Source organism: Salvelinus alpinus, chromosome 7, assembly GCF_045679555.1.
Source record: "Salvelinus alpinus chromosome 7, SLU_Salpinus.1, whole genome shotgun sequence".
NCBI lineage: Eukaryota > Metazoa > Chordata > Actinopteri > Salmoniformes > Salmonidae > Salvelinus > Salvelinus alpinus.
The window spans coordinates 84,618,906-84,631,124 of NC_092092.1; the positions used below are offsets into that span (position 1 = coordinate 84,618,906).

General features: G+C 50.6%; 1 protein-coding gene across 2 annotated transcripts; it reads left to right on the forward strand.

Moving 5' to 3' along the window:
- The first annotated feature begins 992 nt into the window (after nt 1-992).
- On the forward strand, nt 993-11,798 carry LOC139581783 (protein PRRC2C-like). Of its 2 annotated transcripts, none has more exons than XM_071411943.1 (2): nt 993-1,309; nt 7,660-11,798. In XM_071411943.1, exon 2 carries the CDS (start codon nt 7,728-7,730, stop codon nt 11,667-11,669), a length of 3,942 nt encoding a protein of 1,313 aa, XP_071268044.1. In that variant the 5' UTR covers nt 993-1,309; nt 7,660-7,727; the 3' UTR covers nt 11,670-11,798. The 2 variants fall into 2 exon arrangements, with proteins under 2 accessions (XP_071268044.1, XP_071268045.1); XM_071411944.1 differs by having other exon boundaries at nt 1,177-1,309; nt 7,690-11,798.
- Nucleotides 11,799-12,219: the final 421 nt, after the last annotated feature.

Sequence of the window (12,219 nt, forward strand, 5' to 3'; positions counted from 1 at the left end):
TACATACATACATACATACATACATACATACATGCATACTGTACATACTGTACATACATACGTACTGTACATACTGTACATACATACATACATACATACATACATACATACATACATACATACATACATACATACATACATGCATACTGTACATACTGTACATACATACGTACTGTACATACTGTACATACATACATACATACATACATACATACATACATACATACATACATACATACATACATACATGCATACTGTACATACTGTACATACATACGTACTGTACATACTGTACATACATACATACATACATACATACATACATACATACATACATGCATACTGTACATACTGTACATACATACGTACTGTACATACTGTACATACATACATACATACATACATACATACATACATACATGCATACTGTACATACTGTACATACATACGTACTGTACATACTGTACATACATACATACATACATACATACATACATACATACATACATACATACATGCATACTGTACATACTGTACATACATACGTACTGTACATACTGTACATACATACATACATACATACATACATACATACATACATACATGCATACTGTACATACATACATACATACATACATACATACATACATACATACATGCATACTGTACATACTGTACATACATACGTACTGTACATACTGTACATACATACATACATACATACATACATACATACATACATACATACATATACATACATACATACATACATAGAGGACGTAACATTTTTATTTTCTTGTATTTCTTTGTAATATAGCCCAGTCACGACAAAAGCCTTGGCGTTGCTATGAGAACAGAGGTTTAATGACTATCATTTGCTGTTGATGAGGAAGAGAACTGCTCTCTCGTCGTTACCTTTAAACTCACTTCACGCCAGAACGTAGAACACTGGTTTCCAGGGAAACTGGCTATCAGAACCTTTTCAATACAACACACTAACACTCACAGCAGATAACAAGGAGAGCTGCATGCCTTCCTGCCTGCCTGCCTGTTTCTTGCCTGCCTCCTGCCTGCCTCCTGCCTGCCTGCCTCTTGCCTGTCTGCCTGCCTGCCTGTCTGCCTGCCAAACACAGAAACAGATCCTTCTGGAACCACAAACTCTAGCTCACTGCAATCAGAATCTATGAACAACACGCAGGAGGGGTGAGGGAGAGCTGCGTAGCTCGATTCACAGAGATGAGATGTGGCTGTTATAGGAGACCTGCACAGTGCACCATGGGAAGAGTCCTCTCTCCGTTGGACTGCTGAGGTATGTAATCATTAGCTGTAGGCTACTGAGATTCCACCGTGTTGTGATTCCAGCGTCATATTCCCGAGGATAAATGTTCACGTTTCCTCTCATGTGCATGTTGAGCGGTTTTCTTGTCTGTATTGACTCTACGGTCTGGGTTTTATGATATCTGAGTAGGTTTCTTCGCATGTCTCAAAGAATGATGCGTTATGTAGGAGGTTTATGAAATGTAGACGTCAACTAAGATTGGAATCATAAAGACGTATAGTTTGTTTTTTGAAGATACAATAAAGATTTGAAAGACATCATTCCTATCAAAAATGCATGTATATTCTCACCAAATTCTAGCGTATTGTGAAGAGCTGTATCTGACGATAATAAGTACATGTGTTTTAATGTTTGTCATTTAGAACAAAAAAAACACTCCAGATACCTTCTGTCTCTGTATCTTTGATACAGCTTGTTTGGCAAGAAATATTCCCGCGTATAAATACCAATGTAATCATATTACAGATGACATATTAAAAGGAATATCCGAATCACTATAACAGGGAACGTAACGTTGTGACTATAACTACTGTTCCCTGAAGGAGGGAAATGAGGTAAAACGACTATAACAGTAGTTGTAGTCGTTTTACCTCATAGCCCTCCTGCAGGCAAAGTAGTTATAATCGTTTTACCTCATAGCCCTCCTGCAGGCAAAGTAGTTATAATCGTTTTACCTCATAGCCCTCCTGCAGGGAACAGTAGTTATAGTCATTTTACCTCATAACCCTCCTGCAGGGAACAGTAGTTATAATCGTTTTACCTCATAACCCTCCTGCAGGCAAAAGTAGTTACAGTCGTTTTACCTCATAGCCCTCCTGCAGGTAACAGTAGTTATAGTCGTTTTACCTCATAACCCTCCTGCAGGGAACAGTAGTTACAGTCCTTTTACCTCAACACCCTCCTGAAGGGAACAGTAGTTATAGTCGGTTACCTCATAGCCCTCCTGCAGGCAAAAGTAGTTACAGTCGTTTTACCTCATAGCCCTCCTGCAGGTAACAGTAGTTATAGTCAGTTACCTCATAACCCTCCTGCAGGCAAAGGTAGTTACAGTCGTTTTACCTCAAGGCCCTCCTGCAGGGAACAATAGTTACAGTCGTTTTACCTCAACACCCTCCTGAAGGGAACAGTAGTTATTTTTGTTTTACCTCATAGCCCTCCTGCAGGCAAAAGTAGTTATAGTCGTTTTACCTCATAGCCCTCCTGCAGGGAGCAGTAGTTACAGTCGTTTTACCTCATAGCCCTCCTGCAGGGAACAGTAGTTATTTTTGTTTCACCTCATAGCCCTCCTGAAGGGAACAGTAGTTACAGTCGTTTTACTTCATAGCCCTCCTGCAGGGAACAGTAGTTATTTTTGTTTTACCTCATAGCCCTCCTTTAGGCAAAAGTAGTTATAGTCGTTTTACCTCAGGCCCTCCTGCAGGTAACAGTAGTTACAGTCGTTTTACCTCAACACCCTCCTGAAGGGAACAGTAGTTACAGTCGTTTTACCTCATAACCTCCTGAAGGCAAAAGTAGTTACAGTCGTTTTACCTCAAGGCCCTCCTGCAGGGAACAGTAGTTATTTTTGTTTTACCTCATAGCCCTCCTGCAGGGAACAGTAGTTAGTAGTGGGAGGGATGTTGCTTAGAGAGTGCCCTGGATTAGTTAGCCCTGGATTAGTTAGCCCTGGATTAGTTAGCCCTGGATTAGTTAGCCCTGGATTAGTTAGCCCTGGATTAGTTAGCCCTGGATTAGTGAGCCCTGGATTAGTGAGCCCTGGATTAGTTAGCCCTGGATTAGTTAGCCCTGGATTAGTTAGCCCTGGATTAGTGAGCCCTGGATTAGTTAGCCCTGGATTAGTTAGCCCTGGATTAGTTAGCCCTGGATTAGTTAGCCCTGGATTAGTTAGCCCTGTAAAACAGACAAAAAGTTGGTCACATAACATTCAGAGGTAAACCTCTAACCATCAGATTGGCCCTCTTAGGATCCAGGCTCATAGGAACCAAATCTCTGGCCTCGCTTGCCGAACCTGCCCGTGTGTCTGGAACAATAGGTTGCTGTGCAACGGGAGTTTCCAACGGTTCCCCGCCAATGGTCCGCTAACCAAGGCTGCCTGGGCCAACGGGGAGCCACAAGAATCAATGGTAAACCTGCCTGTTTACCACCCTCTCTAACGGGGGCTAAATCAGTACCCCTGGCGGAAACATGTAAAGGAGGGTCTGAGGCCACTGGTGCGCGAGAGCTTCCATTCCCTACGGGCCATTCGGGTCCCTCATCCAGAAAAACAGTCAGAACTGTGAGATTTCTCGCGATGGGTAAAGATTTACTTTGGCATGGCCAAAAATATCCCGTACCTGGGAGAGCCTCCACTCCTGAGAGAGAGAGTCCCACCTGGTTAAAAAACCAGCACCTGAGTTGAGGCATACATGAGCTGCTCAAAGTGAAAGCATGAGCCAAGATTAGGAGGGAAAGAAACAGTCTCTCCCCATCTGTTGACATATAGTGCAATCCACACCAGTGTCTGTACCCCCCCCCCCCCCCCCAAATCGAGTTGGCCTTCATACAGTGCACGACACCTTCAGGGGGATACGCCTGTCAGGATCACCTTGCAGGATACAACTCAGCCCATATGGAAGCCCCCTGACTATAGCAGAGGGTCCCGCCACTGGGACATGGCCCGTAGGCCTCACAGAGCCACCTGAAGCATGGCCCGTAGGCCTCACAGAGCCACCCGAAGCATGGCCCGTAGTCCTCACAGAGTCACCTGAAGCATGGCCCGTAGTCCTCACAGAGCCACCTGAAGCATGGCCCGTAGGCCTCACAGAGCCACCTGAAGCATGACCCGTAGGCCTCACACAGCCACCTGAGCATGGCCCGTAGGCCTCACAGAGCCACCCGAAGCATGACCCGTAGGCCTCACAGAGCCACCTGAAGCATGGCCCGTAGGCCTCACAGAGCCACCTGAAGCATGGCCCGTAGGCCTCACAGAGCCACCCGAAGCATGACCCGTAGGCCTCACAGAGCCACCCGAAGCATGACCCGTAGGCCTCACAGAGCCACCTGAAGCATGGCCCGTAGGCCTCACAGAGCCACCCGAAGCATGGCCCGTAGGCCTCACAGAGCCACCCGAAGCATGACCCGTAGGCCTCACAGAGCCACCTGAAGCATGACCCGTAGGCCTCACAGAGCCACCCGAAGCATGACCCGTAGGCCTCACAGAGCCACCCGAAGCATGGCCCGTAGGCCTCACAGAGCCACCTGAAGCATGGCCCGTAGGCCTCACAGAGCCACCTGAAGCATGACCCGTAGGCCTCACAGAGCCACCCGAAGCATGGCCCGTAGGCCTCACAGAGCCACCTGAAGCATGACCCGTAGGCCTCACAGAGCCACCCGAAGCATGGCCCGTAGGCCTCACAGAGCCACCTGAAGCATGGCCCGTAGGCCTCACAGAGCCACCCGAAGCATGGCCCGTAGGCCTCACAGAGCCACCTGAAGCATGACCTGTAGGCCTCACACAGCCACCCGAAGCATGGCCCGTAGGCCTCACAGAGCCACCTGAAGCATGGCCCGTAGGCCTCACAGAGCCACCTGAAGCATGGCCCGTAGGCCTCACAGAGCCACCTGAAGCATGGCCCGTAGGCCTCACAGAGCCACCCGAAGCATGGCCCGTAGGCCTCACAGAGCCACCTGAAGCAACTGGCTTAGAATGCGAGATGCGTCCTGGTGAGTAGCTAGCATGCAGCGCTTGAAAGGCCGTATCAACAGTAGCCCCCAGGGGAACATCTTCATCCCAGAATCCATCATCCCCAGTAGGCGCTGGTGAAAACACACTGTGAAATGTGGCCAAGCAGAGCCGGGAACCCGGACAGCCTGCCATGGTGATAGAAAAGCATGATATGCAGTGAGTCTAGCTTGAGCGTCCCGAAATGTAATGCGTTGAGATGGAGTCTGACAGTTCTTTTTCTAGTTTCCTAGAGACTGAATACAGGACAGTAGCATGGATGTATATAACTCTGCTCGCCCGCCATTCACTCCGCCACCACCAGCTAATTGCTTTAACAGCCGACGGCTTTGTGAGCATTCTGAGTTTGTAGACTCTGAGGTGCTTGTTGAGAGGTACGTAGGTCTAGAATAGGACGCAAAGTACCGTCCTTTTTCGTAACCAGGAATACCGTCTGTACCAGCATGCCCAGATCTTCAACATAGGAACCACTTGAATCGCCTGCTTCTGGAGACGGGAGGATATATGTCCTCCCTCGAAATGGGCAGTGAGTCCTCGGGAACAGTCGACGTGATGACGCCGCAGAAGCATGGGGGACACACATCAAATTGTAGCCTGTACCCTGACGTCACGCTTCGCATGATCCAGGGTGTCACTGCCCACTGCGCGCCATTGGTGGGAGCTGACAGTGAGACGCCCTGAAGGGGAGGGACGCCAACTTGTGGACTGGGAGAGACTGGTTCTTCTTCCATTTACACCACTTGACAACCGTGTGTCTGAACATGGAGAAAGAACACTTTTCACTGAACTCACATACGGGAGACAACATTTTTAACACCTGTGAATACTGTTGAAAACAAATGTGTTTATGTGCCACTATGGGTACATGGGCTCTGACGATCAGTGACGTACCCCGATAGGCCACCTGGGGTACTGTTGTCACAACGAGCCTCACTCGGTTTAGGCGGTAAGATGAGGTCCGGTAACCAGCCATCACCCGGTGCTGGACCTTATGCATAAAAAATAGACGTTACCCTACCGACCAGTCATAGGTACTGGAGACAATGCGCCTTGTAACCTAGCTGGGAATGGGACAGATACCTCTGAAAAACGGACCCCTTCTGTTGCAACATTCGCAATTGAATTTAATTCCCAGGAATTAAAAGCTTTGAGCTGGAGACAGACAGCTCATTTGGGGGCTCATATGAACCACAGAGACACCGTGTGGGATAATAGCGTAGCCGTGTCCAACCCTGCTAGTTCACTCGACTCCGCTACCAAAAACAAATCACTAATAGAGCCCATAACCTGTATCACTAGACGCCTCATAGGGACTAGTGAGCTACAGGCAGGAATCAGTAATGAATCCCAGTAATGAGACACCCATGGGTGAGGGGCGCCCCCTTGTGGACAGTGAAGCAACATGTCACTCTCACCCTGGGGAGATTGATATACCCCTTGAACCCTGTGAACCCCATGGATTGTGGGGCAACAGAGAGGGCAGCATTAAATCGTTCCTGTTCACACCGAGGTGAAGAGCGGAATAATTGAATGAATGAATCATGAGGTGCAGATTTCATTGGCCTTGTCAGGAGTGATTGTAGATACTTCAACCGAGGTCGCTAGAATGCGACTCCCCGTAGTATTTTATACCAAAGTTGACTGACAGGAAGGGAACTTGAATCACATGCCTCAAAGCTGAGATGGTATTTTGATTCACATGCCTTAAAGCTGAGATGGTATTTTGATTCACATGCCTCAAAGCTGAGATGGTATTTTGATTCACATGCCTCAAAGCTGAGATGGTATTTTGATTCACATGCCTCAAAGCTGAGATGGTATTTTGATTCACATGCCTCAAAGCTGAGATGGTATTTTGATTCACATGCCTCAAAGCTGAGATGGTATTTTGATTCACATGCCTCAAAGCTGAGATGGTATTTTGATTCACATGCCTCAAAGCTGAGATGGTATTTTGATTCACATGCCTCAAAGCTGAGATGGTATTTTGATTCACATGCCTCAAAGCTGAGATGGTATTTTGATTCACATGCCTCAAAGCTGAGATGGCCTCTTGATTCACATGCCTCAAAGCTGAGATGGTATTTTGATTCACATGCCTCAAAGCTGAGATGGTATTTTGATTCACATGCCTTAAAGCTGAAATGGCATCTTGATTCACATGCTTAGAGCTGTAAGGGAACTTGATTCACATGCCTTAAAGCTGAAATGGCATCTTGATTCACATGCCTTAAAGCTGAGATGGTATTTTGATTCACATGCCTTAAAGCTGAGATGGTATTTTGATTCACATGCCTTAAAGCTGAAATGGCATCTTGATTCACATGCCTTAAAGCTGAAATGGTATTTTGATTCACATGCTTCAAAGCTGAGATGGTATTTTGATTCACAAGCCTTAAAGCTGAAATGGCATCTTGATTCACATGCCTTAAAGCTGAGATGGCATCTTGATTCACATGCCTTGAAGCTGAAATGGTATCTTGATTCACATGCCTTAAAGCTGAAATGATATCCGTAGAGCATCACTGTACTGCTGTAGATATTTCCTATATCACCTCTGTGTGCACGTAATCCTCTGATATCACCTCTGTGTACACAGGAACCTCTGACATCACACCTGTTTGCACAGGAACCTCTGACATCACCATTGCCCTTGAGGAGCCTCGTATGGATACCAGTCACCCGTCTGTCAATCAAGACTGTCAGCCAAAACCTCACGGGCACACTATGATTGGTGTGGGGGTGGATGGGGAGTCGTCGGAGCACAGAAACACAACTATCATACCTATCACAGCTATTAGAGCAGTGGACTCAGGTGATGTTGCTGTTCAGCTGGACTCACACCCTGGGGTGGAAAGTACTCAGATTACAGGGCGTGCTGAGCATGAAACGCCCACTGTTCTAATACTCCCCTCAGTACAGGACCATGCAACAGAGGAGGACTCCTACTTACCCCAGAAATATCTGAATAACCACCACCCACAGTGTGAGGCTTCACACAGAGAAAACTCCCTGGAGAAGGAGGAGGAGGAGGAGGAGAGAGAGAAATTTGAGAAGATAGGGGAAAAGGATGTCAGAAAGAAAGATGGAGAGAGAGAGAAAGAGAAGGAGTTAGGTAAAGAGAAAGGGATAGATGAAGAGATAGATAAAGACAAAGAGAAAGAGACAGAGACAGAGAAGGAGAGAGAGACAGAGAAGGAGAGAGAGACAGAGAAGGAGAAAGAGACAGAGACAGAAAAGGAGAGAGAGACAGAGACAGAGAAGGAGAGAGAGACAGAGAAGGAGAGAGAGACAGAGAATGAGAGAGAGACAGGGAAGGAGAGAGAGACAGAGAGAGAGAAGGAGAGAGACACAGAGAGAGAGAAGGAGAGAGAGACAGAGAGAGAGAAGGAGAGAGAGAAGGAGAGAGAGACAGAGAGAGACACAGAGAGTGAGAAGGAGAGAGAGACAGAGAGAGAGAAGGAGAGAGAGACACAGAGAGAGAAGGAGAGAGAGACAGAGAGAGAGAAGGAGAGAGAGACAGAGAGAGAGAAGGAGAGAGACACAGAGAGAGAGAAGGAGAGAGAGACAGAGAGAGAGAAGGAGAGAGAGAAGGAGAGAGAGACAGAGAGAGACACAGAGAGTGAGAAGGAGAGAGAGACAGAGAGACAGCACATGCAGACCCAGGTTACTCTGGAGGTGGTTCAGCACCAGTCTGTAGCCACCAGCCCCATGACCCCACCCCAGGGGGCTGGCGCTCCGGCCTTCCCCTTCCCAGCAGCCTCTAGGAGTCTGGAGGTGGTTCAGCACCAGTCTGTAGCCACCAGCCCCATGACCCCACCCCAGGGGGCTGGCGCTCCGGCCTTCCCCTTCCCAGCAGCCTCTAGGAGTCTGGAGGTGGTTCAGCACCAGTCTGTAGCCACCAGCCCCATGACCCCACCCCAGGGGGCTGGCACTCCGGCCTTCCCCTTCCCAGCAGCCTCTAGGAGTCTGGAGGTGGTTCAGTATCACTCTGTAGCCACCAGCCCCATGACCCCACCCCAGGGGGCTGGCGCTCCGGCCTTCCCCTTCCCAGCAGCCTCTAGGAGTCTGGAGGTGGTTCAGCACCAGTCTGTAGCCACCAGCCCCATGACCCCACCCCAGGGGGCCGGCGCTCCGGCCTTCCTCTTCCCAGCAGCCTCTAGGAGTCTGGAGGTGGTTCAGCACCAGTCTGTAGCCACCAGCCCCATGACCCCACCCCAGGGGGCTGGCGCTCCGGCCTTCCCCTTCCCAGCAGCCTCTAGGAGTCTGGAGGTGGTCCAGTATCACTCTGTAGCCACCAGCCCCATGACCCCACCCCAGGGGGCCGGCGCCGACGCCTTCCCCTTCCCAGCAGCCCGTAGGCCGGGGGCGGAGACTAAGGACACAGAGCTGAAGGTGGTGCGCCAGGTGGAGTTCCGTTCTGTCGCCACGGCACCCATGACTCCAAAAATAAACAACAGCCCCACCATCCCCTCTGCCTTCCCAGAGCTCAACAGGAGAGAAGCGGAGGAGAGGACGGAGGAGCGGAGAGAGGACAGGACGGAGGAGAGGACGGAGGAGCGGAGAGAGGACAGGACGGAGGAGAGGACGGAGGAGCGGAGAGAGAAAGAGGGGAGGGACGAGAGGGAAACTACAACTAAATGTGAGTCAGACTCTGTTGTAGTTACTCCTCGTCTGATGTCAGCCCCGGTACTGAAATGTAGCGCTCTGAAAGAGGAGGTGGCTGAAGAGACAAAGTCACAGTCCAACATCCCTCCAGATATCTCTGTTTACTCAGATCCTCAGACTGACGGACTCGGTCACAACTACGCCGGTGAACCAGAACCAGCGGAGGTTAAAAGGAGAGGGCGACATGGGGCGACTGGGGACGCTGTCGATCAAGAGATTACCATTCTGGTTACCCAGCATGACAGCATCAGAGTTGTGGATCAAGAGGAGGAGGAGGAAGAGGAGGAGGAGGAAGAGGAGGAGGAAGAAGAGGAGGAGGAGAGAAGGGAGGAGATTATGTTATTTATTCACTCCACTGAGCCTGAGGGGTCTGTGGAGGTAGACAACAGTGAGGGGGTGAAGGTCGTTCCTCCGGTGCCACAAAACAGCCTGGACGATGGGAGGAGTGATAACGTAGCTCAACCAGAAAGCACAGAGACTGTCATGAACCCCCACTCACATGGAAACAGACAGGAAGATTCTCTCCCTCCTTCCGGTGAAGAAATCCAAACAGAAACGAAGCAGATGACGTCACCACAATCTCTGACTAAAAACAAGCACCCTGAACAAATAGGAGAGGAATCGAAGCTCCGCTTTAGTGAGGAGCAAACCAAACAGACAGAACAGCACAGTCTAGTGGACAGGAGTGGAACTCACGAAACCAACCAGACAGAACAGCACAGCCTAGTGGACGGGAGTGGAACTGCCCAACCCAACCAGACAGAACAGCGCCACTCTGTAGCCTCCAGCACCATTACCCCACCCCAAGAGGTCGGCGCCAACGCCTTCCTCTTCCCAGCATCCTCTAGGTGTCTGGAGGTGGTCCAGTATCACTCTGTAGCCACCAGCCCCATGACCCCACCCCAGGGGGCCGGTGTCGACGCCTTCCTCTTCCCAGCATCCTCTAGGAGGACGGGTGCGGAGACCAAGGACGCTGAGCTGCAGGTGGGCCAGCAGGTGGAGTTCCGTTCTGTCTCCACGGCACCCATGACTCCAAAAACGGGCCCCGTTACCCCCACAGCCTTCGCAGAGCTCAGCGAGAGAGAGGGGGAGGAGAAGAAAGAGGAGAGAGAGGGGGAGGAGAAGAAAGAGAAACGAGAGAGGGAGGAGAGTACAAAAGAGAAGAAGGAGGACAGAAGGGAAGAGAAATCTGAAGTGAAAGTAAAAGAGGGTGAGGAGCAGACAAAGCAAGAGGAGAGGTCAGACGAGCCGGTGCAGGAGGTGAGGTGGGACGAGAGGGGGATGACGTGGGAGGTGTATGGAGCGGTGGTAGAGGTAGCCGTCCTGGGCTCAGCCATACAGAAACACCTGGAGAAGCAGGTTGAGAAGCTCAGGAAGCATCCCTCCGCTGCCCTGCCTCCTCCCCTAAACCCAGCCGCCATGCCCCTGCCTTGCACCCCTCCTCCCCTAAACCCAGCCGCCATGCCCCTGCCTTGCACCCCTCCTCCCCTAAACCCAGCCGCCACGCCCCTGCCCTCCACCGCTCCTCCCCTCAACCCAGCCGCCACGCCCCTGCCCTCCACCGCTCCTCCCCTCAACCCAGCCGCCACGCCCCTGCCCTCCACCGCTCCTCCCCTCAACCCAGCCGCCACGCCCCTGCCCTCCACCGCTCCTCCCCTCAACCCAGCCGCCACGCCCCTGCCCTCCACCGCTCCTCCCCTCAACCCAGCCGCCACGCCCCTGCCCTCCATCCCTCCTCCCCTCAACCCAGCCACCATGCCCATGCCCACCACCCCTCCTCCAGCCTCTGGGACCACCCAGGAGTTGCCAGGTAAGGGCTTGGCCTGGAAGAGAGGGGAGCAGGAGGGGAAGAGAGGCAGGCGCCGGAGGAACCCTTTCCGTTTGCTGTTGAAGAACATACAGCAGCCCAACTGTTGCTCCCGAGCTCATCCCACTGAGTGACACTGCAGGAACATCATCCATACCCACCTTTCCTCACAAGACAGTTAACCCCTGCACAAGACAGTTAACCCCTCCACAAGACAGTTAACCCCTGCACAAGACAGTTAACCTCTCCACAAGGCAGTTAACCCCTCCACAAGACAGTTAACCCCTCCACAAGACAGTTAACACCTCAACAAGACAATTAACCCCTCCACAAGACAGTTAACCCCTCCACAAGACAGTTAACCCCTCCACAAGACAGTTAACCCCTCCACAAGACAGTTAACCCCTCCACAAGACAGTTAACCCCTCCACAAGACAGTTAACCCCTCCACAAGACAGTTAACCCCTCCACAAGACAGTTAACCCCTCCACAAGACAGTTAACCCCTGCACAAGACAGTTAACCCCTCCACAAGACAGTTAACCCCTCCACAAGACAGTTAAACCCCTCCACAAGACAGTTAACCCCTCCACAAGACAGTTAACCCCTCCACAAGACAGTTAACCCCTCCACAAGACAGTTAACCCCTCCACAAGGCAGTTAACCCCTCCACAAGACAGTTAAC

Excerpts from the sequence above, each read along its gene's own strand:
- LOC139581783 (XM_071411943.1), top strand. The coding sequence starts at position 7,728 with ATGGATACCAGTCACCCGTCTGTCAATCAAGACTGTCAGCCAAAACCT.